Source organism: Equus quagga, chromosome 5 (genome assembly GCF_021613505.1).
Source record: "Equus quagga isolate Etosha38 chromosome 5, UCLA_HA_Equagga_1.0, whole genome shotgun sequence".
NCBI classification, from domain to species: Eukaryota; Metazoa; Chordata; class Mammalia; order Perissodactyla; family Equidae; genus Equus; species Equus quagga.
In genome coordinates this window covers 30,664,652-30,691,855 of record NC_060271.1, presented here as the reverse complement: position 1 = coordinate 30,691,855, position 27,204 = coordinate 30,664,652, and the positions used below count along the sequence as shown (strand labels likewise).

General features: G+C 47.9%; 1 protein-coding gene across 4 annotated transcripts in view; it reads left to right on the top strand.

Annotated features, from left to right (window-relative positions):
- NIPAL3 (NIPA like domain containing 3) overlaps positions 1-27,204 on the top strand; it is a 47,811-nt gene that overhangs the window by 14,649 nt on the left and 5,958 nt on the right. For 2 of the 4 annotated variants that reach the window (XM_046660861.1, XM_046660860.1), the window contains exons 3-11: positions 5,400-5,468; positions 7,093-7,264; positions 10,334-10,393; positions 13,865-14,010; positions 16,894-16,990; positions 19,567-19,702; positions 21,871-21,959; positions 23,460-23,523; positions 25,282-25,376. In XM_046660861.1, the coding sequence (XP_046516817.1) occupies positions 5,400-5,468; positions 7,093-7,264; positions 10,334-10,393; positions 13,865-14,010; positions 16,894-16,990; positions 19,567-19,702; positions 21,871-21,959; positions 23,460-23,523; positions 25,282-25,376 (928 nt within the window). Of the gene's footprint in view, positions 1-5,399; positions 5,469-7,092; positions 7,265-10,333; positions 10,394-13,864; positions 14,011-16,893; positions 16,991-19,566; positions 19,703-21,870; positions 21,960-23,459; positions 23,524-25,281; positions 25,377-26,334; positions 26,394-27,204 lie in introns of all 4 variants that reach the window. The other 2 variants (XM_046660862.1, XM_046660863.1) reach the window with 2 other exon arrangements.

The following is a 27,204-nucleotide window of genomic DNA, read 5'->3' as shown; positions in this document are numbered from 1 at the left end:
AGACAAAGAAAGACATTATATAATGGTGAAAGAGTCAATCATTGAGAAGATGGAACAATTATAAAATATATGCACCTAACAGATCCCCAAAATACATGAAGCAAAAATTGACAGAATGGAAAGACAAAATAGACAGTTCGGAAGTAATAGTTGGAGACTTCCAAACCCCTCTTTCGCTAATGGGTAGAATGGCTAGCAGAGGATCAGCAAAGAAACAGAAGAAGCAAACAACACTGTAAACCGACTCGACCTCACGGACATCCACGGAGTAGCCCACCCAACGAGAGCAAACACCCAGTCCTCCCAAGTACGCGTGCAGCATTCTCTGGGAGAGAGCATATGTTAGGCTACAAAACAAATGTCAATAAATTTAAAAGATTGAAATCATACAAAGTATGTTCTCTGATCACAATGGAATAAAATGAGGAATCAATAACAAAGGAAATTCACAAGAATAAAGTGGAAAATGTACAAATATGTGGAAATTAAACACCGCACTCCTAAATAGCCAATGGGTCAATTAAGACATCACAAGAGAAATTAGAAAATATATCGAGACAAGCTCATCCTAAAATTTATCTGGAAATGCAAGGGAGCCCCAACTGGCCAAAACAATCTTGGAAAAAGGACAAAGGTGAAGGATTTCAACTTCTTGATTTCAAAAATTACTACAAAGCTACAATAATCAAAACAATGTGGTAATGACGTAATGATAGACATGCAAATCAATACAGAGTCCAGATATAAACCTATATACCTAAGGTCACTTGATTTTCAACAAGGGTGCTAAGACCGCTCAATAGGGAAAGAATAGTCTTTTCAACAAATGAAACTGGGGCACTAGATATTCACATATAAATGAATGAAGTTGGACTCCTTCCTCATACCATTTACGAAAATTAACTCAAAATGGATCAAAGACCTCAATGTTAGAGCTGAAACTATAAAACCCTTGGAAGGAAACATAGGTACAAATTTTTGTGACCTTAGATCCGGCAACAGTTTGTTTGTTTTCAGTATCATCTGGGGTACTGGGCTGGGGTTGGGGCTGGAGAATCCAAGATGGCCTCGCTCATGTCTGGAGCCTCGGCTGGTATGGCTTAATCTACTAGCAGTTGGCTGAGATAGCTAGGTCTCTCTCTTGGTGTTGACCGGGCCCACTCATATATGTGTCTGGTCTTCTGCAGAGCCGCTTTCTCTTCTTGTAAATAGGCTGGACCTCTTTACATGTGGCTGGGTTTCCCTCTGAGCAAAAGTAGAAGCTATAAGACCTGAGCTCAGAAGTCCCAGACCATCGTGTCTATCTCCTTCTGTTGAACACAAGGCCAACCCAGATTCAAGTGGTAGGGGGAAAGCCCCCACCTCTTGATGGGAATGGTGGCACTTGCATACAGGGATGGGAGAAATGGGTAGCAGCCATCATTGCAGTTTACTACAAATAGTACCCCCAACTTTGGGACAGTATAATTGTGAAAGTAAAATGGTAAATGTCCTGCCTCTCCCCTGGGCCTCCACTGATGCCACCCCGTGGGCAGGGGAGGGAGTCCTTCATTATTGCAAGGTGGGGGTAGAAGTCCAGGCTCTCCTGACACTAGGAGTTGGGGGGAGTGCTCATCACTGGACCCAGCTCCCTCTGTGGCCTTCTCTGATACTCCCGGCAAGAGAGCTGAGGTGCCTCGTGACAGCCCCTCCCGGGTGGAAATCTAAGCTCGCTACTTGGCCTGTGCTGGCGTGGTTGAGGTGGGGTCACGTTATTTTCCTGTGGTGTTTGGATGCAGCAGTTATTGTCTACAGGTTTCCTGTCTTGCTTGGCTGCTCATCTCCTGCTCCTTTTACTGGAGAGAGTGGGCTTTTCTGGGGACTTTTTTTGTCTACACCCATTGATATTTCCAGGGTGCCAGTTTTACAAGTGTGAGCTATATGAGGCAAAAAGAAAGCCCAGAGAACTCACCGCTGTGTGGTTCCCCAGGCCCCCAGGTCCCCTGCCTGGCTGCCTTCTTCTCTCCACCTTTCAGAGTCTTCTTACGTTTGCTTTCTACATGATGTCCAGTGGTTTTAGTTGTATACAGCAGGAAGCAAAGGAAAAATTATGTCTACTCCGTCTTGCTGGAAGCACAGGTCCTGTAAGTTAGTTTTTATCTTGAAAGTTATAAGAGAATTTTATTGTACGTAAACAGCATTGAAATATTTAAAAGAACTTATGATTCCTATGTTCATAAGAGGAATTTATTAGACTTATAAGAATTACTTATAATTCCTTGGTAAGATTTTGTTTCTAAAAAACTAGATTCATGAATCTGTTATTTTTATAGCAATAATAATTTTTTTTCAAAAACCAAAACAATGCAGATAGCCCTTTTTTTCTATAAAAGCCACCCCCCTAAGAAAAGGAAGAAGGATAAAACGCTTACGTTTACTAGGAGCTGGACTAGTAATCAACATGTTCCCAAACTGTGTTCCATGAAGCATTGATTCTGTTAGGCTTTTTGGTTGCAAGTAACAGAAACTAGCTCTTAAGCAAAAAGGACTGTGAGGCTGTTCCCAGAATCGAAGGAAGAGCTGGCGAAGCAGGCTTCAGGAAGGAGAAGCAGCAGGATGGCTGCCGGGGTCTGACTTGTCCAGGCCTGGCCTTGGGCAGGAGTGAGCACAGCCTTTTTCCAGCCTTCGTGATTCTCAGTCCAAGATTTGAATCCTACAGAGAGAGTTTCTGACCTGCCTGGCTTGGACCGAGCTTGGGTCATTGACGCATCCTTGTCCAGGGGAAGGTGGAGCACTTTGACTGACAGTCCCAACAAGACTGTCCAGTGAGGAGTCCAGGGGAAGGAGGGAGTCCTCCACAGCAAATCAGGATGCTATTACCAGAAGAAAAGGAAAGTGTTTAAAATGTGAGGCGGGTGAGAATCACAGATGACCACTATAGATGCCAACGGATGGGTTCCAAGAGCTCTAGGGCCAAATGGGTTTGGGAAGTCTGAGTTAGACGAGGAGAAAGTGCCACGGAGGGCCTCTAACATGCGGTGCGTGGTGGGCCTCCAGGCAGTGAGTCAGGGAGGCAGTGTTTCCCAAACTTATTTAACCATGTGATGCTTTTTTCCTCGGAATCCCATTGACATCTCTGGGAACCCAGTTAGGGAAACCCTGGCTTGGTTGATCTCCAGTGACCCTTTTAGCTCTGAGATCCTGTAATCCTACAGAGAAGACATGGTGTCTAATTCTATCTAACTAAGAAGAGGCAAAAATATATGAAACAACAGAGATGGACAAGGGCTGAGGGAGCACAGCTCAGGCTGTGAGAGCCACCTTGGGAAGAGGTAGAAGCCAGCCCGCTCAGGTCCATGGGAAGCCCCCAGTGACCTCCCATTAAGGAGCTGTTTGATAAAGGGAAGTGCATCAAAGCTGGTTTCCTGTGTGGCCTGATCATTCACTTGGTTTCTGTTGGCAGTCTGGCCTGATCAGAGGCTGAGGTCAGGGCTGGAGAGACCCTTGAGGTTATCCGGGCCAGCAGTTACGTTTTCCAGACAGGGACCCACAAGCCGAGGAGGGGAAGGGACTTGTCTCAGGTCATGCAGTGACAAGGTGGCAGAGCTGGAGCTGGAACCCAGGTCCCCTGGCTCCCAGCTCAGCATCTTTCCTTTCTGCCGCCGTGCTCCCTCTTAGTGGGGAAGAGTCAAGGACGGCCGTGGCGGTTTCCATCACTAGTTCTCCAGCCCCCTCCTCCAGCTCTGTCCCTCAGCCAACTGCCCCTTCCTGGGGAAGCCCCTCAGCTGTCTAGGCACTCAGCATTCCAGGACGGGGAAGGGGGGACAGACAGGTTGACTTCATCCCTTATTGCTTGCTAATGATCTGTGCTTCTAGATGGACTGTGTTTTTCTTGTTCGCTTGACTCACTAGGGCCTGGCCCAGGCCTTGAAGAACGGGCAGGTTTCGCACGGGAGGGCACCTAGCGGGGAGAAACCGCTTGACCAGAGTGGGACTCGGGAGAGGCCCGTCCTGGGAAAGGAGCCTTGATATTTGGCTAGAACAGAACATTTCTTTGGCATTTAGTGGTGGAATAATGCTGGAGGGTGTGTTGGGAACATAATATAGTGTGATTTAAATGCTGAGCCAAGTACACTTTGACCCAGCAGTCCCACTGCTAAGAATTTATCCCGAGGGAATAATCCTCACAAATGCACAAAAACGCGTGTACTAGGATATTCAGTCACAGCGTTGTTTAAAAACAAGGACACAGCCCAAGTATCCAATAATAGAGAAGCAATGATACAAAGCATGGTGCATCCAAACGATGAGTTTGACACTTATTTGACGTTTGCTAGAAATGATGAATTAAATATGCCTGACAGAGGAATGTGTTTCTAATATCTTAAGTAAAGAACAGGTTATAAAACAGATTGTAATCTTATTTTTATAAATTAAATTAACATTGCCGTTCATATCTAAGTTTATGGACAGAAAGAAAAGTTGACAAGAGCAAGAACCAAAATGTTTATAATAGTTATCTCTGGGGTTTAGAATTACAGGTGGCTTTTCTATTTTGTTGTTATTGTTCTTTTCATTTATCTGTTTCCTAACTATTCCGCAATAAATATATGTTTGATAATTGTTTTTTAAAGTTAAAAAAATGCCATGCCAAGGAATCTGAACCTTATTCTTAAGGTGATGGAAATTAAATTTTTGTAAATGAAATAATTTTAAATGCCCTAAGCAACTTAGCGAGTTAAAAGAATCTCATTGGGGGCTGGCCCGCAATGGTGGCGCAGGGGTTTAAGTTCGCACCTTCCGCTTCTTGGTGGCACACAGTTCGCCGGTTCGGATCCCGGGTGTGGACATGGCACCGCTTGGCAAAAGCCATGCTATGGTAGGCGTCCCACATATAAAGTAGAGGAAGATGGGCACGGATGTTAGCTCAGGGCCAGTCTTCCCCGGCAAAAAGAGGAGGATTGGCAGTAGTTAGCTCAGGGCTAATCTTCCTCAAAAAAAAGAAAAAGAATCTCATTGGGACCCCTCTGGGAACGTGAAGATGGCATTGATAAAATGGCAGATAGTATCCCTGCCTGTGTTTCTCTTGTAAATTCTGATTTCTGAATGTTGCTTTCTTGTGCAAGACCATGAGCAGTTCATACATTAAGAGGAGTAGCCCAGCAGATTTAGGCCTTTGACCGGCAGACGAAGGATAGTGTTTTCTGCAAGAGTTTAATTCGAGGCCGTGTTTTGTAAACCGTCAAGGCAGCCAGATCAACCTTGGGTGGTAAAATTCCAACAGAGGGTCTGCGGTGTGGCTTTGTGATGGTGCTTCTCTGGTTTTGTTTTGGGACAGCAAACCATTGGGTTTCAGTTGTGTCTGGGGGCCCTTTAACTGAGGCCCAGCTCACATCTGCTCCTGTGAACTTTCCTTACAGGAAAACTTGATCGGCGCCCTTTTGGCGATTTTCGGACATCTTGTGGTCAGCATTGCGCTTAACCTCCAGGTAAGTTTCAGTTACCAGCTCTGTCTGGGGCAGAGATACAGCCAATAAGCCAGGGTGCAGGGTGCAGGCCCAGCTGCTTCCCCACTGAGGGATGTTGCCTACCCCATCCCTGGGCTGGGCCTGAGACACTACCTTGTGGGTTGTTCCAGAATCTCCCTTGGTTCTTTGCCTCCACTTAAACCCCCATCACTCCACAACTCTGATGACAGTGTTCTCCATTACTTAAAAGTCTCTGGGGGTGCCTGGAGCAGCTGCTGCCGGGGTCCTGCCCCAAATCCCCTTGGCCCAAGAGTTCACAAGCAGCTGTGGTCTGGAGCAAGCTGATAGCTTGGAGAGCTTCTCCTGAGAGCACACCTGGCGTGCAGGTGAACTAGGAAGCTTGGCGTGTGTATCGGGGGGTGGGGGTGGTTGTTAATGCCTTCACCCAGTGGGAGATGGGAGTCAGTGGACAAATGTCCCAGGCTCCCGTCCTTGGGCAGGATGGTTCTGAGGTGAGTTCACAGGGTTTCTCGGAGGGTCCCCAGTGGGATGGAGGCCCAGAAGCCCAAGGCCTTAACTCACCCATTAATGGCCTCCCTTGGTTCCTCTCCCTTTCCTGTCTCACTTTCCTACTCTCTTACCTGTGTTTCCTGCAATCACCTCCCAAATCAACTACCTGCTCCCAGGTCCTTGTCTCAGGGGCTGCTTCTGGGAAACCCAGACTACGACTTGACACCTGTGGACAGGATAAATCCTAAGCACGCTCGCCAGCTCCTCTCTGCAGGCGCTGCCCAGCTTCCAGAAGGGTGGACTGCTCTCCCTCCCTGGAGCGCGCGCATGAACACATGTGTATGTGGTTCATCTTGGCTCCCATGCACACACGTGTGTGGGAGTGTTTCGTGTGTTTCTGAGGCCATGTGGTCTCTTAGCTGCTTGTCTGGTTCATGCTCTTCTTTCTCCAGACCAGCATCTCTGCTTCTATGCAGCTCCCATCAGGATCCTCTCCAAAGGGCAGCCTTGGTCGTCTAAGTCAGCATGACTTTCTAGCTTTCCTTAGTCACTGCCTCAGGTTCTGTGTCCCCAGTTCAGATTTCCAAAACAAAGAGTATTGGCCATACTTGGGCCAAGGATCCACCTGAGGGAGAGCAGGATCCATGAATACTCATAGGGCTTCCCAGCACTTCCACAGATGGCAGTGTGGCCGAGTGGGCGTCCCGAAAATGGGGACCCCTGGGCATTGCAGTAAGAGGGAGAAGGTCAGCCAAGGCCAGGCTAAAGTGCAGGTCTTTAGACCGTGGCTCCCACCCCAGACTGCACGTCACCTATGCAGTGCATTAGATGTGCTTTAGAAATGCACGTTTCCAGGCCTCACCCGCACCTCCCCTGAGACCGACTCTAAGGATGACACGTGTATTTTTTGAAGCTTCCCAGGGAATTTTTAAGGCTTCCCAGCCATTTGAGAACTGCTCTCTTAGAATAGCCTTCTAGCATTTAGATCACTACTGCTTCCCTCTTCTCGGAGGAAGGACGCCACAACAACCTGACACATCTTCCCAAATAAAGGTGGGGTAGATTTAGCATACATCCATCATAGCATCTTTTCCCCAAACATCTGGGCAAATTGCACTCTTTTTTGGATTTCTAGAAGTACTGCCACATCCGCCTGGCAGGCTCCAAGGACCCCCGGGCCTATTTCAAGACCAAGACGTGGTGGCTGGGCCTGTTCCTGATGCTGCTGGGCGAGCTCGGTGTGTTTGCCTCCTACGCCTTCGCTCCGCTCTCGCTGATCGTGCCCCTCAGCGCGGTCTCCATGATAGGTGAGACTGGGGCCCCCCACCCCTCCCCCAGGATTCACTTCCCTGTGTGACCACAGTGTCACCACCAGGATCAAAGATATCCGTTAAAGCAGCTTTTACTTTGATAATGATAGCTAACCCTTGCAAAGGGCTTCATACACACTGGGCCCTGCTCTAAGCACTTCACGGATCTTAATTCTTCTCACCCTCCCATCAGCCTTTTGAGGGAGATGCTGTTATATCCCCATTTTACAGATAACGAAACTGAGGCACAGAGCGGTGAAGTTACTGCCATAAATCACACAGCTAGTGAGTGCAGGGCTGGGAAACAAACCAGGCTGTCAGGCTCCAGAATCTGTTTAAGATTCAGGAAGTTTATCAGAATTGCTTTTTATTTCTACTGCAGAAGAAGGATAAACCTTAACCCATTCATCCTGACACCATCAAGATAACCTAAGCTTTTATAGAGTTGAGATATCTTATGCCTCTAAGAAATGCACATTCAGCTTAGTCTCTGATCTTTTTAATTCTTTTTTTTTTTTTTTTTGATGGGGAAGGTGGTTCCTGAGTTAACATCTGTGCCAATCTGCCTCTATTTTGTATGTGGGACACCACCATAACATGGCTTGATGAGCAGAGTGTAGGTCCATGTCTGGGATCTGAACCCATGAACCCCAGGCTGCCAAAGCGGAACATGCAAACTTAACCACTACACCACCAGGCTGGCCCCTCTCTGATGTTTTTACATCAACAGATACCATTTTAAAGACATCTGCCATTTTTCTGTGCTTTTGGTAATCACTGAGCCAGTGTTTCAGATCATTTGAACCAACGAAAAGACAAAGGAGCTTTATGTCCATGAGGTCATAAATAAAATAGTATTAGAAAACAGTTCTTTTCTTCTTAAATAAAAGATGTCAGCAGATTAACGAACAATCACTTTCTATACAGAGGAGCAGGGACAATGAACTGCTGTGAAATGCTTCCTCCCGTCTTGCTGCCAGGCACCACTGCCTAGAGTCTCTTCTCTGCAATTAAGGGAGAAACTCGTATTTCAAGTCTCACTCTGTTAGAATTAAGAGGGAGGGCCTCTTCTGCACCAGGGCTGGCATACGCGTGGCAGTTATGTGCCCCTCCTATACCCAAGGCAGACATCACTAATCAGTCACAGCATTTCTTCCTAGCTAGCCTAGCTGGGGCCTTAGAATTCCCAGAGCTTCAGATAGTCACTGCCGATTACCAGGAGTTGGCAAAGGAGCAGACACCTGTTTGTGTTCCCTGATCGTATTGAAAGCCCCTCCTTTCCTTGACCATGGTTGGTAATCAGGCAGCCCACAAGACGAGTGAGGTCCAAAGATAGGCTGTGTTCTTTCACACACAGTATGGTTTTTAAATATAATTGGAATGCCGTTAGTTGAGGCAAGCCGTCTGCCATCGTCTCAACTTGCCCCTGTTGTCCACATCTGGCCCGCTGTCTGCATTTGTGTTGTTGCCCAGCTTCTGTAGGTGTTTAGATCTGCCCCCCTGCCCATTGCTGATCTCTGCAAAGGGCTCTCAGAACCTTTATTCACAGTGAGGAGTAAGTGGCTGGGTGACGTGAATGTTAGTCTTTGAATTTTAATAAGGATCAAATAATCAAATTCTTAAAAATAAGAGGCTGAACTATAATGATGGGCCTTCAGGCATCAGCTACGGCAAATTAAGGGGTTCTTAGAGCTTCTTAAGTCACCCAGTGAAAACTAATATTAAAAATAAATTAGAGGCTGGCCCCGTGATCGAGTGGTTAAGTTCACACACTCTGCATCAGCGGCCCAGGGTTTTCGGGGTTCGGATCCTGGGCACGGACCTAGCACTGTTCATCAAGCCATGTTGAGGCGGCGTCCCACAGAGCAGAACCAGAAGGACCTACGACTGGAATATACAACTATGTACTAGAGGGCTTTGGGGAGAACAGGAAGAAAACGAAAAAACAAAAAAACCAAGATTGACAATAGATGTTAGCTCAGGTGTGAATCTTAAAAAATAATTAATTAATATTAAAAATAATAACTGCCATTTATTGGGTACCTATTACTTATCAGTCACTGTCCCAACTACTTAAATAATAATAATAGCAGCTCAGTTATTGAGCATTTACTGTGTGACAAATGATTTACATAAACCATCTCATTAATTGCCCCTGTAATTCAGAGAGGTCAGTATTTTCAGTGGTGTTCTGATAAACTGACTCAGAGAGAGAGAGAGAGAGTGAGAGAAGAAGAAAACAAAGAGGAAGAGGAGGTGGCAGGAGGAAAGGAAGGCGGGAAGGGACAGAAAACTGAGAAAGGAGAGAAGGAAGACCTGATTTGTAGTGTTTCTGGTCTGTGTGGTGTAAACACCCCCACTGCGGCTGATTTCAGGCTACCAGTGGTTTCCTGAATATTTTACAGTGAGCAAGCTGGTGCACGCTGGTTCCAGGGCCCTATTTCACAGACTAGGACACTGAGACCCAGGTGAGGTGACTGACCCCAGGACACACGCCAGAAGAGGCAGAACAGAGGCAGTAGTCCAGGTCTGTTCACGGTGAATGCCAGCCCCATCCTTTAGGCAGTCGCAAGGAAGTTTGGGTGCATCGGCAAACGTGGAAGAGTCAGGGGAAGAAACGAACCAGGGGAGATGTCAGAGGTCGGCGTTGCAGTGGAAGGAGCAGGAGCCCTGGCCTCCGACGGTCCTCGTGCAAGTCCAGGCTTCCCTCAGCAGCTGCATGATCTCGAGTGGTCCTTGATCTCTTTAGCCTCAGTGTCCCCACTTTTCAAATGAGAATAGTACTAGCACCCACCTCAAAGGATGAACATGCTAGAAATAACTTATATAAATTACCTGTTCACAGCACGGCCCCAGCACACAGTGCTCCTGGCCTTGTAAGAAATCCTCAGGAAGGCTGAGGGAGGTGGAAAACCAGGAGGCACTGAGCTCTTGGGAGCAGGAGTGAGCGGTTAGGAAGGACCAAGCTCCAGTGCAAATGAGCCAACCCAGAGGGCGTGGGGGAGGAACGCACCCACCCATTTGACTGGCGCAGCCTCACTTCCCTTCCCTGTGCTTTTTTTATAGCTAGCGCCATCATAGGAATCATATTCATCAAGGAAAAATGGAAACCGAAAGACTTCCTGAGTAAGTTCACTGATCTGAGCCCTGTCCTTAACTTTGCACTTGTGCTTCTTTTCATTATAAAACCAGCTCAGCCCAATGTAGACATCCTCTGTCTCCTGCTCCCTTCTGTGGTTCTAGATTCCACCCTCATCAGGCTCCTGAGAGCTGGGTTTTTAAATCAGCGGTTCCCACACCTGGCTACACATCAGGATCCTCTGTGGGGCTTTTTAGGATGGACTTCCCTTCGTTCTCTTCAGTCGGTGTTTATTGAGCATCTCTTGAGGGGATTTTCAGAGCCCCAATAAAGACACCCTCTTTCCCTAACTAAGTTCTAAAGCAGTGGGGAGTAAACGTGGAAGTCAGACATGGAAGTCAGAAGTTAGCTTTATTACTAATGAAAGCTAGATTAGAGCTTGCAGCCCAGGTGTTCAGCCAAATGGACAGCTCACACTCTCCACCAGGATGCCCCAGCTCCCAGCTGGACCTCGGGCCAGTGTCCCAAGGAAAAATTCAGTCTGCAGCCTGGAACACTTACCCAGAACTGCTGCCTCACATGGTCTGGGGCTATGAGAAGAAGGAAGGAAAAAGAGCAAAGCCTCAGAGTTTAAATTCTTTTGATAGATTAGCTCCACTCAGTTGAGAAATGCAGACCAATGGGCAAGAGGCAGAAGTGGTGGTCCCTCCACATGGAAACCTGGGGAGCAGGAAGAAGTGTTCCCCAAAGATGCCTCCCAGGGGCCACACTCTGTTGTAGGTGCTGGGAACATAGCAGCAGGACAGATGGGGTTGCTGCTCTCATGGAGATTATAGTCTAATGTGTGTGTTGGGGGAGAAGGCGTACAATAAATAAGTAAACAACTAAATAAAATAATTTAGATCATAGTGCTTCAGAAAAATGGAATACTTCTTGGTGTAGCACTAGAGAGAAGGGGATCATTTGCCTAGACTGGTCAGGATCAGACTCTGAAGAGATGAAGAGCCCAGACCTAAATGACACTAAGGAGACTACCATGCCAAGGTCTGTGGGCAGAATGTTCCATGTAGAAGGAGCAGCAGGTGCAAAGGCCCTGAGGCAGGAATAAGCTTGGAGTGTCCAGTATCAGTAAGGCCAGTGTAGCTGGAGGGTGATAGATAAGGGAAGGAGGACAGGAGAGCAAAGCAGCGTGGAGGACTGGATGATGGAGGGCCTGAGAAGCCATGCTGAGGAGTTAAGGAGTGACGTGATGGGGGGCCCAGACTCTGTCCCCTGAGATTTTGAAGTCTGAGCTGGGACCTGAGCATTTGCATTTTTATAAAGCTCCCCAGGGTGAAGTATATATGTCAGCAACATGCTTTGAAGCGTATCAAAAAAATAAGATGGCTTGATGAGTGGATGGAGAGATGGAGAGGGTGGATAGATGTGTGATACAGCAAGTGTCATAAATGTTTACCATGTAGCTCGTGGGACTGCGGTGCTCACTGGACAACTCTTTCAGCTTTTCGGTGTATCTGAAAAATTTTAAAACAAAATGTCAGGGAGAAGCAGCTCCCAAGATGCTGTGGACACACAGCCAGGTTTGGGAACCACTGGTCTGAATCATTGGTGTAGAAGAAAAGCAAGGTGGGGCAGGAGGATGAAGAAGAAAAGAATCTTAGCTGAAAACGCAGACGATGCCAACAAAAGATGCCAGGAAGAGCAAAGACTCAGACTGATTTGCAGTAGTCCTGATGGCGATGTGCGGGGTTGGTCCCTGGGCTGGTTCTGAGACCAGTGTAGAGGTTTATGTCCCTTCCAGGGTCACTTTAGGTAGTCCTTGAATGATAGCCATGAATTGGAAAAAGATGGCCCCTCTGGACATCTGTTGCTCTGTGGGCACATGCCTTGGTGAGCAGAGCTTGGGCTAGCTGTTAGGCCTCCTCACCCCTTCAGCTAGGAGCCCTGTGCAGTGAACAACCTGCACAGCTGTACATGGCTGCCATGCCTAAAGTTCCATTAAATTTGGCAGCCATTCACTCATTGTTAGACCTGTGCTGGACACTGCAGGCAGAGAGATGAGGAAGACTTCTATCTGCCTGAAGAAAACTTAAGATGCAGACTTGCATAGCACAGAATTTACTATGTAGAGTTTAACTACGGTTCATTCATTTATTGAACAATTGAACAGCCAGTTTTTGAGCACCTCCTACATTTGTGCGGCCTATAGTGAAAATAAAACACATTTACTATCATATCACATTTTCTGGAGTCACTGGAGTGAAAGAGGTATAGTTAGTTCTATCCCAGAAAAATCCAGAGGCCTGTGGTCACCTCTGTGCAGCTCAGATCTCACAGCCCTTTTCAGCCTGCTCGGGGCTGGGCTGCACCTCAAGAGGCTTTTCTCCAACCCCACAGGGTTGAACCGGAGTGGGGCAGGACCCTGGGGAAGAGTCAGGGGACTCTTGTCCTTCACCCAGGGACGTGCCTCCTGGGCCACCAGCGGTCCCTGACAGGTCTCGGGAGGAGAATATTTATGGTATTTAGATAGTTCCCTCAGGCGTGAGTTAAATAGCCAATTGGGAAAGGATGAGGTCATTTTGAAAAGGTGCAGAGGTAGGCTCTGAAAGTTTGCTTTTGAGCTTTTTTAAATTTGGTTTTGTAGCTTGCTCATAAAGTGATTCTAGCTTTAAAATAGTCCCTGTAAAATACACATTAAAACCACAGTGCAATACCAGAATAGCTAAAAAGAAGAAGAAAAAATATGCGGTTTTCCTCTGAGACTCTCCTGGTGGGAGTGGAAGTTGGTCCAACCACCTTGGAAAACCAATTGACAGGAACTAGAAAAGTGAACGTCCACAAATTCTGTGACGCGGGACACCACTCCTGGGCTCATAGCCGGCAGAAACACATACGTATGTTTTCCAAATGACGTGTACAAGAATGCTCATGGCAACATTGTTTGTTATAACCCAAGACTGGAGACCACTGCAATGCCCGTCAACAGCAGAATGGATCAGTTGTGTCATAGTCACACATGGCCCACTGTACAGCAGGCAGTGAGCATGCGGGAGCTCCCACTGCACGCCGCAGGAGACGTGAATCTGACACACATCGTGTTGTGTGAACACCGACATGAGAACATACTGTATGAACCCACCTAAATACAGTACAAAACCAGGCACACTGTCAGGACTGGTGGAAGTCAAGACAGTGTGCCCTGGGGGTGGGGGTCTGGTGATTGGAAGGGGGATTTTGATGTCCTGCTCATGTTCCCTTTCTTGATCAGGGTGCTGGTTACATGGGTGTGTTCACTTTGTAAGAATTCATGGAGCCCTTTTTTGTATGCATGCTACACTTCCTTATAAATTTTTTTAACATTAAATGTTATTTTTTTAATAACACTGAGGAAACGAATCTATTTTTTAAAGTAAAGAAAAACCAAAAATACAGGCACCAAGAGGTCATCCATGATGTGTTGCCCCAGAAGCGCGTCCTGGCCTGGGGCCCACCCTGTGACAGCCTCCCCTCCCCCGCAGGGCGCTACGTCTTGTCCTTTGTTGGCTGCGGTTTGGCCATCGTGGGCACCTACCTGCTGGTGACATTCGCACCCAACAGTCACGAGAAGATGACAGGCGAGAACATCACCAGGCACCTCGTGAGCTGGCCTTTTCTCTTGTACATGGTAAGAGAAGCCTCTGGTCCTTCCACCTGAGATGGAGAGAGGGGGGATCGAGTCCTAGAAATCAGAAACCCAAATGGCCAGCAATAGGGGATCCCATGAATCGTGGCGTATTTCATAGCACCGAGGACCTGCTTGTGGAGAGTATGTAGTTCACGGGGAAATGGTGTTTTTTATGACCGGAAACTGCTATATAGTATGAGAGCTTTAGTTTTTAGAGGTATTTGTAGGTGTGCACATATAATGTACCTATAAAGTCCTGGATGGAAAAACACAAATTCTATCAGTAGTTTCTCTGGGAGATGGAATTGTGATAGAGTTTCTGTTTTGTTTTTGTCTTTATGTATCACCCAGAACTCCTACAGTGACCATTTCAAACTGTTATGGTATGAAAAAAAGTTAAAATCTGAAATAATTATAGAATCGTATTTATTTATTTTTGCCCAGGATCACACAGCTGATAGAAACATGGGAGACCCTGGAAACTTTGTCCCTAAACCCCTAGCCAGAGCCCCAGTTATATCCCATGTTAGGTCTGCGAATAAACTGATCAAGGAAGACATCTGAGGTGTTTGATAAAGCTGCTGGGATGTTCCTGTTTCATGCCTGGCGCCATGCTAAACACCTTTTTGTGTATCATCTCAGATTCTCTCAACCACGCTCCAAAGTCAGTGTTTTTCTCCCCATCTTATGGATGAGAACCCTGGGCCTCAGGGAGGTTAGCCAGCTCTTTGCGAGTCCCGTGAGAGCAGAGCTGGACTGGAAGCCTGGCCTGCCTGTCCTCAGGAGCCACCTTCCCTCACCACGGCCTGCTCACAAAGGCGGGCTCTGTTTTCCCTCTGATGTGAGTAGCCTGGGGCTGATCTAGAAGCCCCAGAACATCCTTTATCCTCAGATTGCCCACAAGGCAGAGGATAGAGCTCCCCAACTGTGGGTATGCCATCTCCCTACCCCCAGCCAGCCCCAGCGTTCACTGGGTGGGGGCGGAGAGATGTCCTCAGGACAGAGCCAGAGACCCACATCGGCAGGAGACGCTTTACCCCAGAACACAGACTTTTCTCCCAGGGAGTCCTGGGTTCGAGTCTGTACAATGCTGTGGCCTTGGCCAAGTTGCTTAACTGGAAGCTCTGCCTTCTCCTCTGTAAACTGGCAGAGTCACTGGACCTGGAGTGATTGTTGGGAGAGACACAAGGTGGCACGGAAACCACCTAGCAGTTGACAGGTGCTCAGTGACCGACTCAGTTTATCTTCCTTCATCGTCGCTGTGCGGCCATGCTGCCAGCTGGAGAGATCTGGCCAAATCAAATTCAATAGATATTTCTTGAGTGTCTGCTGTGTGCCAGACACTGTGGATATAACATAAATGAGACCTGCTCGCAGAACTCTCCGTCTCTCAGGAGGCGCGAGCATCTACACGGCCACCTTGCGATAGAGTGTCGAGTGCTGTTCCAGCACTGACGTAAGCAGCATGAAGAATGGCCAAAAACTTGGGCCCCCCGAATGCGCACGCTGGTCGGGAATATTGATGAGTAGGTCTACAGCTGCTTGATGGAGCATTCTTCAGCAATTACAGATAATTATGACAACTTCGTAAAACACGGAAATTGTTTATGGTGCTAAAAACGGCCCAATACAAAATTGTGCGTTGACTATGATAACAAGTAGATAAAATATGTATTCACTGTGACAAAGACAGGAAGAAACAGGAAAATGAAAACAGCTGTGTTTTATGGTCTCTAATTATGAGGAATTTTTAAAATTTTTCAGAATGCCCATTAATGTTTCAGAATTGGTTTTTATAATAAATAAACTTTGGGAGGAAGTTCGGGGGTGGACGTGGAGCGGAGCCACTGTTGGATTTTTCTGCCCTCGTGTTGCTGGGAGCTGGGGCTGGCTTCCCTTCTTGGGACAGTGTTGCCAAGTGTCTGGGCCTTTCAGGAGTGGGAAGGACAAGTCATTGGTGCAAGTTGGGGAACCTTCTCAAACTTGAGACTTGCCACTGTCTGATAGTAAGATTCTACTGATCAAGCGCTTTCTACACACCAGGCCCCGTGCCCCCTGGCTTCAGGCAGTGTAGACTAGCAGAAAACACATGGGCCCTGGAGCCAGACTGTCTGGATTCAGATCCCGGCTCTGCCCTTTGCTAGCTCAGGATTGCCATGGTGCCTGCTTCCTAGAATTATTGTCCTGCTTCAATGAGTCAGGTATAGATAAAATGCTTAGAACAGTGCCTGGCATATTTATGAGCTCATGAAGCGTGAGCTGTGCTTCTGGCGCTGGAAGGGAACAATTACCATCCCTGTTTCACAGAGTAGGTAACCGAGGTTTAGAGAAGTTAGGTGACTTGCCCAAGGTCACACAACCAGTGGAGAAGCAGACCCAAGCTCAAACCCGGGCCTCCCTGACTCCAGACATTCTCTTCTTTCTGCTCTATCAAGCCCCACGCATCGGAGGCTTGGATAGGGGACACAGGGCATGAGTTCTTGTAGATTTAAACAAAGAGCTCTTCTCCTCGGTGGACAAGCATCTCCCTCTTTGACCGACTCCCGGTTTTAATGGGGTTACCCAGGGAGCAGTGAGGTGGGAAGAAACCTTGACCATCCAAGACAGGGTGGAGATGAGGCCAGCGCGTCACCCTCGGCCCTGCCATGAGGGGAACCGTTCTCAGTGTTGTTCGGGGGTTAGAGAGGTTCGCTCCGTGGTCCCTCCTTTTCACAGGACATCTATCAGGAGTTTGGGAAATGCTGGGTGTTTCAGTTCCCTTTCAACTTGGTGGGTCTGCGACTGATGAAATCAGCAGCATAAACTCCGGGCCAGCCTGCGGGGTCTCCTGGCCCTGCGTGTCTCCGCGGCCCCGCTGACCTGCCCCCTTGCTGCTTTTCCTAGCTGGTGGAGATCGTCCTGTTCTGCCTGCTGCTCTACTTCTACAAGGAGAAGAACGCCAACAGCGTCGTCGTGATTCTGCTCTTGGTGGCCTTGCTTGGTAAGCGGGGGTCTGGCTGGTGGAGTTTTGCCACCACCAAGTAGCACCCCAAGGGAATGTGGGTTTAGTTTACAGAGCCGTGGGCTCTGAACCCAGAAGCCGTTTGAGGCGGCTCAGGTTGTTCGGTTCCCAGTGGTGGCTGCGGGAGCTGGGTCCCTGCTGACTGCAGGCGGCTCCCGTCAGTGACGTCACGCCACTGACCGCACTGCGCATTCTTGCTCTGATCCCAAGTCTCCTGAGGGCCAGGAGCGGTGCTGGAGACTGCTGTGCAGTGAGCAAGACGGCCAGACCCCTGCCCCGGGGCGCCGCCATCCTCAAGGGAGGAGACGGCAGTAAAGGGGGACAGATGCACAGATGATAGAAGCTTAGGTGGTAACAACTACAATGAAGAAGAGGAAAGGAGAGAAGGGTGAGGGGCTTAAGAGGTTGTTCCAGAGAAGTCAGAGGTGGAGCAGGTCCCAACACCCGAGTCCTTCAGGGTCCACATAAAACCTATCAGAGGTTTGGAATTCATCCTGGAGTCAAAGGCAAGAGCTGATTTTGCTCTTTTCGTTTTCTTTCCTTTTAAAGATATGGGTGCAATGGGGGAAGTGGCTCCTAAATCAGATTCAGGCAAGGCTCTGGCCTGCAGAGTGTTTGGTATACTAAATAGAGCTGGGAGAAATACGTGTTCGTCCTGAAGGAGAAGTGGAGGGGGTGCGGGTGACACCCTACTGCTGCATCCTAATGTCTCTCCCTGGTTAAGCCACACTGTCCTCAAAGTGGGCAGAAGAGAACACCCGGACCTCAGGGGGAGAGGGGTCCAATGTGACGTGCACAGGGCTCAACCGGTGTTACTTCCCTTCTGTCCTTCCTGCCTCGAGCCCCCACTCCAGCAAGAGGCTGTGAACCACACAGACACGTGTCACCATAGGACAGGGTTCCATGATTTTGTTTTTATAAACAGCTTTATTGAGATGTAATTTACATACCATAAAGTTCACCTCTTTAAAGTGTACAATTCACTGGTTTTTAGTATATTCACAGAGTATGCAGCCATCATCATAATCAAATTTTAGAACATTTTTTCACCCCAAAAAGAAACCCTGTGCCCCTTAGCCATCACTCCGCATTCCTCCCTCCTCCCAGCCCTTGGCCAACCACTCGTCTACTTGCTATCTCTATGAATTTGCCTTTCTGGACCTATGATATAAATGGAATCACAGGATATGTGGCCTTTCGTGGCTGGCTGCTTTCACCGAGCATAATGTCTCAGAGGTTTGTGCATGCTGCCACGTGAATCGGCAGCCCATTCCTTGGTGATGCTGTTTTCAAAGTGGAGTGGAAGAGCACAGTCCCAAAGCCTTCCCTCCTGGTGAGTAGGAAGGCCAGAAGGTCCTGAGGCATGCTGGCCAACCCCCTCTGCCCGCTTCTCACTAACAAGGCCAGCCTGATGAAACGGCTGTGTTCACTGGCTGCCATGTCTGAAAACCGCAGTCTAAGTAGCCGAGGGACCCAGGTGCCCCTGAGTGTGATGGGCTGTTGGCAGGAGAAGACAAAATGAGAAGAAGCTGAGAAAAACAGGAAAGCAGAGCTTCTCATCCAGAACAACGGGCTTCATTTGTGCCTTCTTTGGGAGTTGTTTTTTTAACTCCTGCTTTGGCAGGGGGACCGGGCCGTTTAGAGTCAGAAGTCGTTTCTGCCGTGAAGCGGCGGTCTCCACAGTGAGGCGGGCAAGATGGTCCACAGGTGTGCAGGGAGAAAATATGAGAACTGATGTTTATTTTTATCTCCACCTTTTAAATGATATTTCCTGCACATTTTATAATGTACATACCATATAAGTACCGTGTTACGGGACTGTAATTTTAAAATAAACATATATTTGAAAAGTATGTGCATATGCATAGGGGCATGCATTCTGAACATTTGGAGACCTCTGGTCTAAAGAAATGTTTTTAAACATATAAATGAGTAAGCATTAAAAAAAACCTCTTGAGCTCTTTACACACCACACGTTTTTCCTGTGATTGCCATGAGAATGATACTCACAAGTTAATTTATCCATTCAAAGATTGTTTTAGGGGCCAGCCTGGTGGTGCAGTGGTTAAGTTCGCACACTCTGCTTCGGCAGCCTGGGGTTCGCAGATTTGGATCCCAGGCACGGACCTACACACTGCTCATCAATCCACGCCGTGGCAGCATCCCACATAAAATAGAGGAAGATTGGCACAGATGTTAGCTCAGGGCCGATCTTACTCACATACACGAAAAAGGTTTTTTTGACCTCGCACCAGGTTCCAGGCATGGCACTGCCACTCTGGGGTTCAGAGACTCAAACCCCGTGCACTTTCTTGGTGGAGTTTAGAAGTGACGTTTGGAAATACCTCCTGGGATTTTCTGTCCTCTCCTCCTTCATGGGAGAAGCACGAGAGATCGGACGTAAAGGGCATCTCCTGTCTGAAAACCACTGGGTTGGCTCTGCCAGTGTTCCCTCCATCTTCTTTGCCAAGTCCTTGGGGGTTATAAACTGATTTCCCGTTCCGACTCCCTCCCTGTCCCTGAGACTCCCACACGTCCTCATTCACCTTCCGCAGGCTCGATGACGGTGGTGACGGTGAAGGCTGTGGCCGGGATGCTCATGTTGTCCATACAGGGGACCCTGCAGCTCCACTACCCCATCTTCTACGTGATGCTCGTGTGCATGGTGGCAACGGCCGTCTATCAAGCCGCGTGAGTCGCAAATTCTTTTCCTGCTGGGCCTCGCCACGGGGCTCTCTTCTGTTTTCTGGGCCCGATTGCATCTGGTTCTGTAGGGAAGGCAGAACATGCAAATGCAGCCTGTCACCAGGGTTTGGCATCCACTGTGGAGAGAGAGGGGTTGCTAATTTGCTGAGTTGTCACGTGGAGGGTTCTGTGCCGCTTGAAAGATGAAGCCTGAAGTGGACGTGTTTTTTCCCTCGGCCTCAAAATGAGAGGCACGCGCGATCAGAGGCAGCCTCGCTTCCCACCTGCTCAAGGCAGGCGTCCGTCTCAGGGACTTCAGGCGAAGCTGCGTGTCCCCAGGAGGGATCGACTTGTCTGCTAGATAGAAAACAGAAAGTTATCATTTCTTGTCCTCAGGAAATCTTCCCACGTGGAAGAGTGAGGTCATTGTTTCTCTCTCGAAAGCAGAAGTACTGAGGATGGGCCTGGGCCTTGTTCCCATCTGGGACTTGTTGCCCCGCAGAGGGCCTGGGAGGGCGTGTGACAGTCCTGTGTGGGGAGGGGAGGTGAACTACACAGGGTTCAATGTCGTAGGTGAGGCTGGTACCCCCTGGGCAGGTCAGGTCCCGGACTCCAGCAGCCTGGGCTCACCGTCCACCAGCGGTGGCCTCGGGGGATCGAAGGAGTGACCACTGCTTACCGAGTGCCCAGTGCAAGCTGGCTCTGCTCTCGCTGCTTTCACAGGAACTGGTGCATTCGTTTCATCCCACAGCATCCCCTCGAGGCAGATGATGCTGTCCTCATTGTGCATGTGGGGGCCTGCAACAGAGCGAGGGTCAGGGGCCAGGAAGTGGGTCAACTGAGACTTGAACCCAGGCGTCTGGCCCCCTAGCCCACCACGCCTCCCCCTCAGCTTCTCTAAGATGCGATTCTTGGTCCGCCAATGAGAATAACAGCCCCTGCCTAAGAGAATCACATGAGGCTCTCAGTGCAGGATAACGTCCAGGAAACAGCAGCTGCCTTTGTGATGATTATTGCCATTACTGTGTCGATTCTCACTATTCTTAGTCCTACTGCAGCAAGTCCAGTTGTCGCCACTGAGCGTCTGCCATGTGCAAGGTGCTGTGCCCTCCGGGGGCCGAGAGGACGAATCAGATGGCCAGCCCCCTCCCGGGGAGCTTCTTGCTCACCCAATCAGCACACTCCACTTGGGGCCTACTGCGCACAGAGACATGACAATAGTCACTGTCTTCAGGGCGCTCCCAGCCCTGGTTGGGGGACAGCCTGGTAAGCAGACGATTATGACTGAGTGGGCCATACATTATGGTATAAGCAACTGTGCAGTTACGAAAATACCATGCAGAAGGTGGACAAAGATTATATTCCAGGGGCCAGCCCCATGGCCGAGTGGTTAAAGTTATGCGCTCTCAGCTTCAGCGGCCCGGGTCCGTGGGTTCAGATCCCAGGCACGGCCCTAACTCCCCGCGTCAGTCCTGCTGTGGAGGCATCCCGCATGCAAAGTGGAGGAGGCCTGGCACAGACGTTAGCTCAGGGCTGGTCTTCCTCAAGCCAGAAAAAAAAAGAACGGAGGAGGATTGGCAATGGTTGTTAGCTCAGGGCAAATCTTCCTCACCAAAACAAACAAATAAAGAAAAAAAGAATATATTCCAAAATGTTGGAGTGTTCATCCTAGATGGAATGATTAGGAATGACTCTAATTTTCTCTCTTTTTCCTATATTTATTACAGTGAGCAAGTATTTTTGACTTAAGAAGAAAATTTGTTTAAAAAAATAATGGCAGCAATAGGCAGAATGTGATAAGTGCTCTAAGAGTTTCTTGAGTGTCTAAGAGACCAGGAATGGCTCTTTTTAGTGGGCTGGGAGTGCAGGAGACACAGAGGTAAGGAGAAGGGATTTCCGGTGATGACAGCCATGTGGGCAAAGGTGTGAGGGCAAGAAGGCACGGCCCGCTCAGGGAATGGGCGTGGGCCTCAGGCTGTGTGTCTAAGGGAAGAAGGGGAGCAAAGTGTGGACCCCAGACCCAGAGAGACACAAGGATGGCATCTTTATAAACGCGATGAATGTTCCTTTGTGCGTTATCGTCATACTCCAGACCAAGTCTGCTGTCATCAGCTTTCACTCAGCCTTTCCAACGTCCCCATAGCCCCCATGACCAGAGTGCTTTTGTGTTGAAGGTTTTTAAGTCAAGCCTCACAGATGTACGACTCCTCTTTGATTGCCAGCGTGGGCTACATTCTCTCCACAACTGTTGCCATCACAGCAGGTAAGGGTGGCCCATCACCAGATTTCTGTCTTCTACCTTCGCAGCAGGGACGTTACCCCAGCGTGGAGGGAGGAGGCCCTGCGTCTGTCAGAAGGCCAAGTCCGCTGACTTGTTCTGCCCCTCAGAGTTGTGTATGGTTTTATGGAGAAAGTACAAGCTTTAGAACCAGAGAGATCTGAGTTTGTATCCCAGCACAGACACAGAGCTGAGTGGCTCTGGGAAAATCTCTTAACCTCTCTGAGCTTCAGTTCCACATTCATAAAATGGGAGTAGTAACGCTTACCTCCTAGAATTGAAATATGTACACTCCAAACGTCCCCTACTTTGTGCTATAAGGGTTCTTCAGTGATTTTTGTTCATCATCTGCTAGCTTCACAGCCTCCATTGGCCAAGTGACCACAAATTTCTTCTGTATAAGTTTTAGAGATCACGAGCATATGGAGTGTCTGTGTCATAATATGTGCTCAGTAAGCCACCATTATTATTATATTTTTCTTTTCTTCTACCCCACCCCTAAATTTTTTTTTTCTTTCCGATGTGGCTTCAAGGGCCACAAGTATATCAGTTTGTTGTTTGTTTTTTGAGTGGCAATGGTGACTAACATCTTCAAAGTAAAAAGGCCGATAGGGACGAATGTGCCTGCCTTTCAAGAAGGTCTGGCCATAAAGCCGTTTGCTTTGTCCTGCCTTTTAAACAAGTGCTGCCCAAATCCTGCTCACAGAGGTGGGAACAAGCAGGGCACACAACCTGCCAGGCCTGTGCTGGGAGCGGTACCAGGAATCGAATGGGGACATTGACCCCAGAGCAGCCAGAAAGCTAACCTAATGCAAAGATTCGAGTGGTGATCAAGAACTTTGGCCCAGTCAAGGTTGACAGGAATAGCAGACACTAAGGTCACCTCAGAAACAGAAGTTGAGGCAAGGAGTCAGCAGCTCAGAAATATAGCATGAAGCCCAAGGAGGTGAAATGATGGAGACAGAAGCTGGCTGCAGGGTGAGGGTGGCAGGCGCGGGTCACTCCCATGCCATAGGAGTCGGCCTGCAGGCTTGACATCCACTGGCCACGTGAGGTGAGAAAGCTCTGACAGCTTAACATGAAGCCCTGTATATCCATCTTTAAGAAAGATGAGGGGAGGAGCGTGTGTAAAAACTGGCGAGTAAGGTCCGTGGTTTAGTTCATAGCGTTGTTTCATTGGGGGAAGCTGGGTGAAGGGTACAGGGGAATTCTCTACTGCATTTCTGGGTCTAATATTATCTCAAAATAAAAAGTTAAGAAAAAAAATGAAGATATGAGGGACCTAGGAGTGGGAGAGAGAAGACAATCTGTTCCCCCAAATGGCTTTCATTCCATTCTTCTCATATTTTGCTAAGCACAGGCATAATAGCACTTTTGGTCACTTTGGTTTCCTGCAGTAAAGAGAGCTTAGGCAGGTCCTAGACAGACTGGCCAGCAGGAGCTGTGACGCCAGCTCACCCTGTTTCCTCTTATCTGCTGCTGCAGGCGCAGTGTTTTACCTGGACTTCCTCGGGGAGGACGCGCTGCACATCTGCATGTTTGCGCTGGGGTGAGTTCCACCCCGCCCGCTCTCTGGCCCCGGCACTGCGTGGAGAATTCCAGCAGTTGCCACTCTCTCCCCATTATTACTTCAGCCTCCCGGGCAGTCCTTTAGAGCCAGTGGAGCATCTGAGATTTGCAGCTTTGTCCCCAGAGGTGAGCATTTTAGCCTCCAAAGGGCTTCATCTCCTTCCCCTTTCTTTTCTTCTGAGCTTTAATCTCCTTGTCATTTCTAAAATAGCACATTTTGACTCATGAAAAGATTCTCAACCTCACCTCAGATCAAAGAAATGCGTATTGAAGCTACATGAGATGCCATCATTTTGCAAAAACAGGATTAATAATATTGATAATATTCCAAAGTGGCAAGAGGATGAGGAGAGCAGCTCTCTGCCAACCATGAGAAGTTCTTTAATGCAGGGGACAGTTTGGCAATATCGGCAAAAACTTTAAATGAGCCTACTTTTTGATGCAGCATTCCATTTCTAATCATCTGTCTTAGAAAAATCATTGAAATGGGACACAGAGACACATGTATGAGATTATTTATTAATTTTATAAGCGAATAATTGGAAGCAACCTAAATGCCCAGCGGTGGAACACAGGTTAAATAAATGATGGTATTTCCATATAATAAAGGACCGTGCTGCCATTTTGAAAAATTGAGGCCAGTCGATAGGTACTGACATGGAACCAAGTGGAGGATGCGTTGAATGGAAAAAGTGACATTTGTTTTATGTATAGTCTACCCTACAATCCAGGAGTTCCACATCTAGATACATACCCAAAAGAAATGAGTACATATATTGATAAAACGACTCGTACATGAATATTTATAGTAGCTTTCATCATAACATGCTCAAGTTGGCTACAACCCAAATATCTTCTCAACAGGAGAGTGAAAAACAAATGGTAGTATATTCAGACAATGGATTCAGCACAACAATTAAAAATAACAAACTACTGATACACACAATAAAGTGGATGAACCTTGAAAACATTACTCAAGTGGAAGAAACCAGGCATAAAAGAAAAAACATTGTATGACTGAGCTTACAAGTTCAAGAACAGGCAAATCGAACCTGTGGTTTCCTCTGGGGAAGTGCGAGCGTGAATTGGGAAGGGGCACAAGGCAACTTTGTGGGATGAAGAGGATGGAATTGTCTTCTCCGTTGACCTGGGTGGTGGTCACACGGGTGTATACACAGGCAAAATTCATCGAGCTCTGTAGTTAAGGGTTGGGCGTTTTACTGCATGTAAATTATACCTCAGTTTTTAGAAAGTGTGCTTGTTTATCTAAGCTCTGGGGAAAAGAAAACAAAAAACAAAAAAGACTCTGGAAGACTATACTGCTACCTGGGGGAAGTACAGGGACCTTCTCATTGTTACTTTCTCTACTCCTCTATCGATTGAATTTAGGCCATACAGAATTTTTTAACTTAAAAGAATACCTTTTTAAAGGCAGGGTTCTGAGATACGGGCGAAGTGGAAGTAAAGAACCGTGAGAGTTCCGCCCAGGAGAGTCGAATTTACCCTGATTAAGGCTTGTGTGGAGTGTCGGAGGACGCGTGGGCTGCACAGCCTGTTATTGTCTCAAGTCGGCTCCCTGCTGACCCCAGGCCCAGCAGCCTCTCAGGGCCACTCACCAGCGAGCCCCGCTGCAGCCTGAAACCCTCTTCACCTTTTTCCTGTTGCCTGGCTTTGAAAAATCCCCCTCGCGACCTCACTCTGGCCTTATTTTTCTTCCCCCGTTATCTCTGTTCCTCAGGTGCCTCATTGCATTCTTGGGCGTCTTCTTAATTACACGTAACAGGAAGAAGTCGATTCCATTCGAGCCCTATATTTCCATGGATGCCATGCCAGGTAACGTTAAACCCACGTGTCCAGCTGGCCAGCCCATCTGTACAGAATGACTGCTACTTCCTGTCTAAAAAGAGACAGCCACTGGGTTTGGTCCAGGGAACGTGTGCTGTGCCGTTATGGTGTGACTGTCTTTTTTTTTTCTTTTAATCTCGGTGTGCAAAAGAGGAGGCAATGGCTGAAGCGCCTCAGTTGGTTTTGAGCACATCTTGCCTGTTCCCATGTCTGTTGTGGGGCCTCTTAAAGACGACCCTGATTCACACTGGACGTGATGATGGTCTGCAGCACCAGGCTTCACGCCTGCAAGAGGAATTCATCCAGGTGGAATGGAATGATCAGAGAGGGGAAGGAAAATAGGATGAATGAAATTCAAATACTATAACCTTATTCCCTAGATCCACAAGGGAGTGGAGTGTTCTGGAAAGCATAATTTCCCAGGGAGCTAAGGGTTCACACTGAGAAGCCATGAGCTCAAAGGCCTTTAAGCCGTGAAGTAGCATAAATGTGTGAATCAGCCGAGTGCTACACATTAGGGAATGGTGGGGCCTGTGGAGAACTGGAGAATGCCTGTCCAGCCTAAAGGGATTCAGATTAGAAAGGTTAAGACACGGGACCTGCCTTATCTAGGTTTGCTGACCTAAATGCTATAGATTGCCAGTGACCACTAGCTTTCACTCTTTAACTCAAAGTTAATTTTATTTTATATATGTAAGATAGAAATCCCTTCAAAACATGATCGCCCACCCTTCATTGAGACAGTCTAACGAGCAACATAGAATCCCACTGATGGCGGAGAGTGCTACTCAGTGACTTTGTTAATAACTCTGTGATGCAGGTGTGTTCTCAGGGCTGACTGAGGTGCCCCTGCTTTAAATGGCCCCAGGGTTTGTGTGTCTACTTTTTATATTATTTCCTCATCTCTTGCTGTTAAGCTATTGTCTGTCATTCTTGTTGTCACCAGCCTGCCTGTGTATAGCAACCCTGTGTCCATCTTCTCATTTGACCCAACTTGTTCGAATGGTATGTAAAAGTAACATAAATAAGCTCTGAGTTGGGGCCTTAAGGTTTCTGCTAGGAGTTAAGTGCATGAGCTTTAGTGCATGGACTTTCTAAACATCTAATCTGGCTGCTCAGATGCCTTTTTTGCTTACTTCCTTGTTTCTCGGCTGTGTTCCGGATAGATGAGGGCGCTGGATAGCTGAATTCCAGATAGGTGAGGTGTCAACTCTCGTGTGTGTGCAAGTATGTGTATGTATATGTGTGTTTGTGTGTTTATGAACTGTGTATGTGTATATATCTATATAAGTATTTTTATATGCGTATATATAGCTGTAATTTCTGGTAGAAAATAGAAGGTAACCCAAGGTAATCTTAGATGTCAACATTCTGTGGTCTGTTTGTGGATGTGGCTCTCGCTTCCTCTTTGTACCTTGTGACCGGTGGGAGGTCAGATAAAGGAGACCCTACCCTGTTGCTGTGGCGTGTCAGGGCTCTTCTGAGTAGACACGCGTCCTATACTGTGAAGAGCACGGGCTTGGAGTTCAGGTGGCCTGGATTCAAATCCCAGCTCTACCACCTGCCTGCTGTGTGACCTTGGGCAGGTGCCTGGCCCTCCCCAGGCCTCTGACCCTCACTTGTAAGTTGGGAATCCTTCTTTCAGGGGAGTGGGCTAGTATGTTCAAGACCCCTTGCACAGTGTCTAGGACATGGTAGATGCCTGCTTACATTTGGTTTCACATCCCTTTTCTTTAAAAACTTTGAAAATTGAAAAAACTCCTTGGCCCTGACGGCAGGTAGACCATGAAGGATAAAACCGCTTGAACAGAGGTCT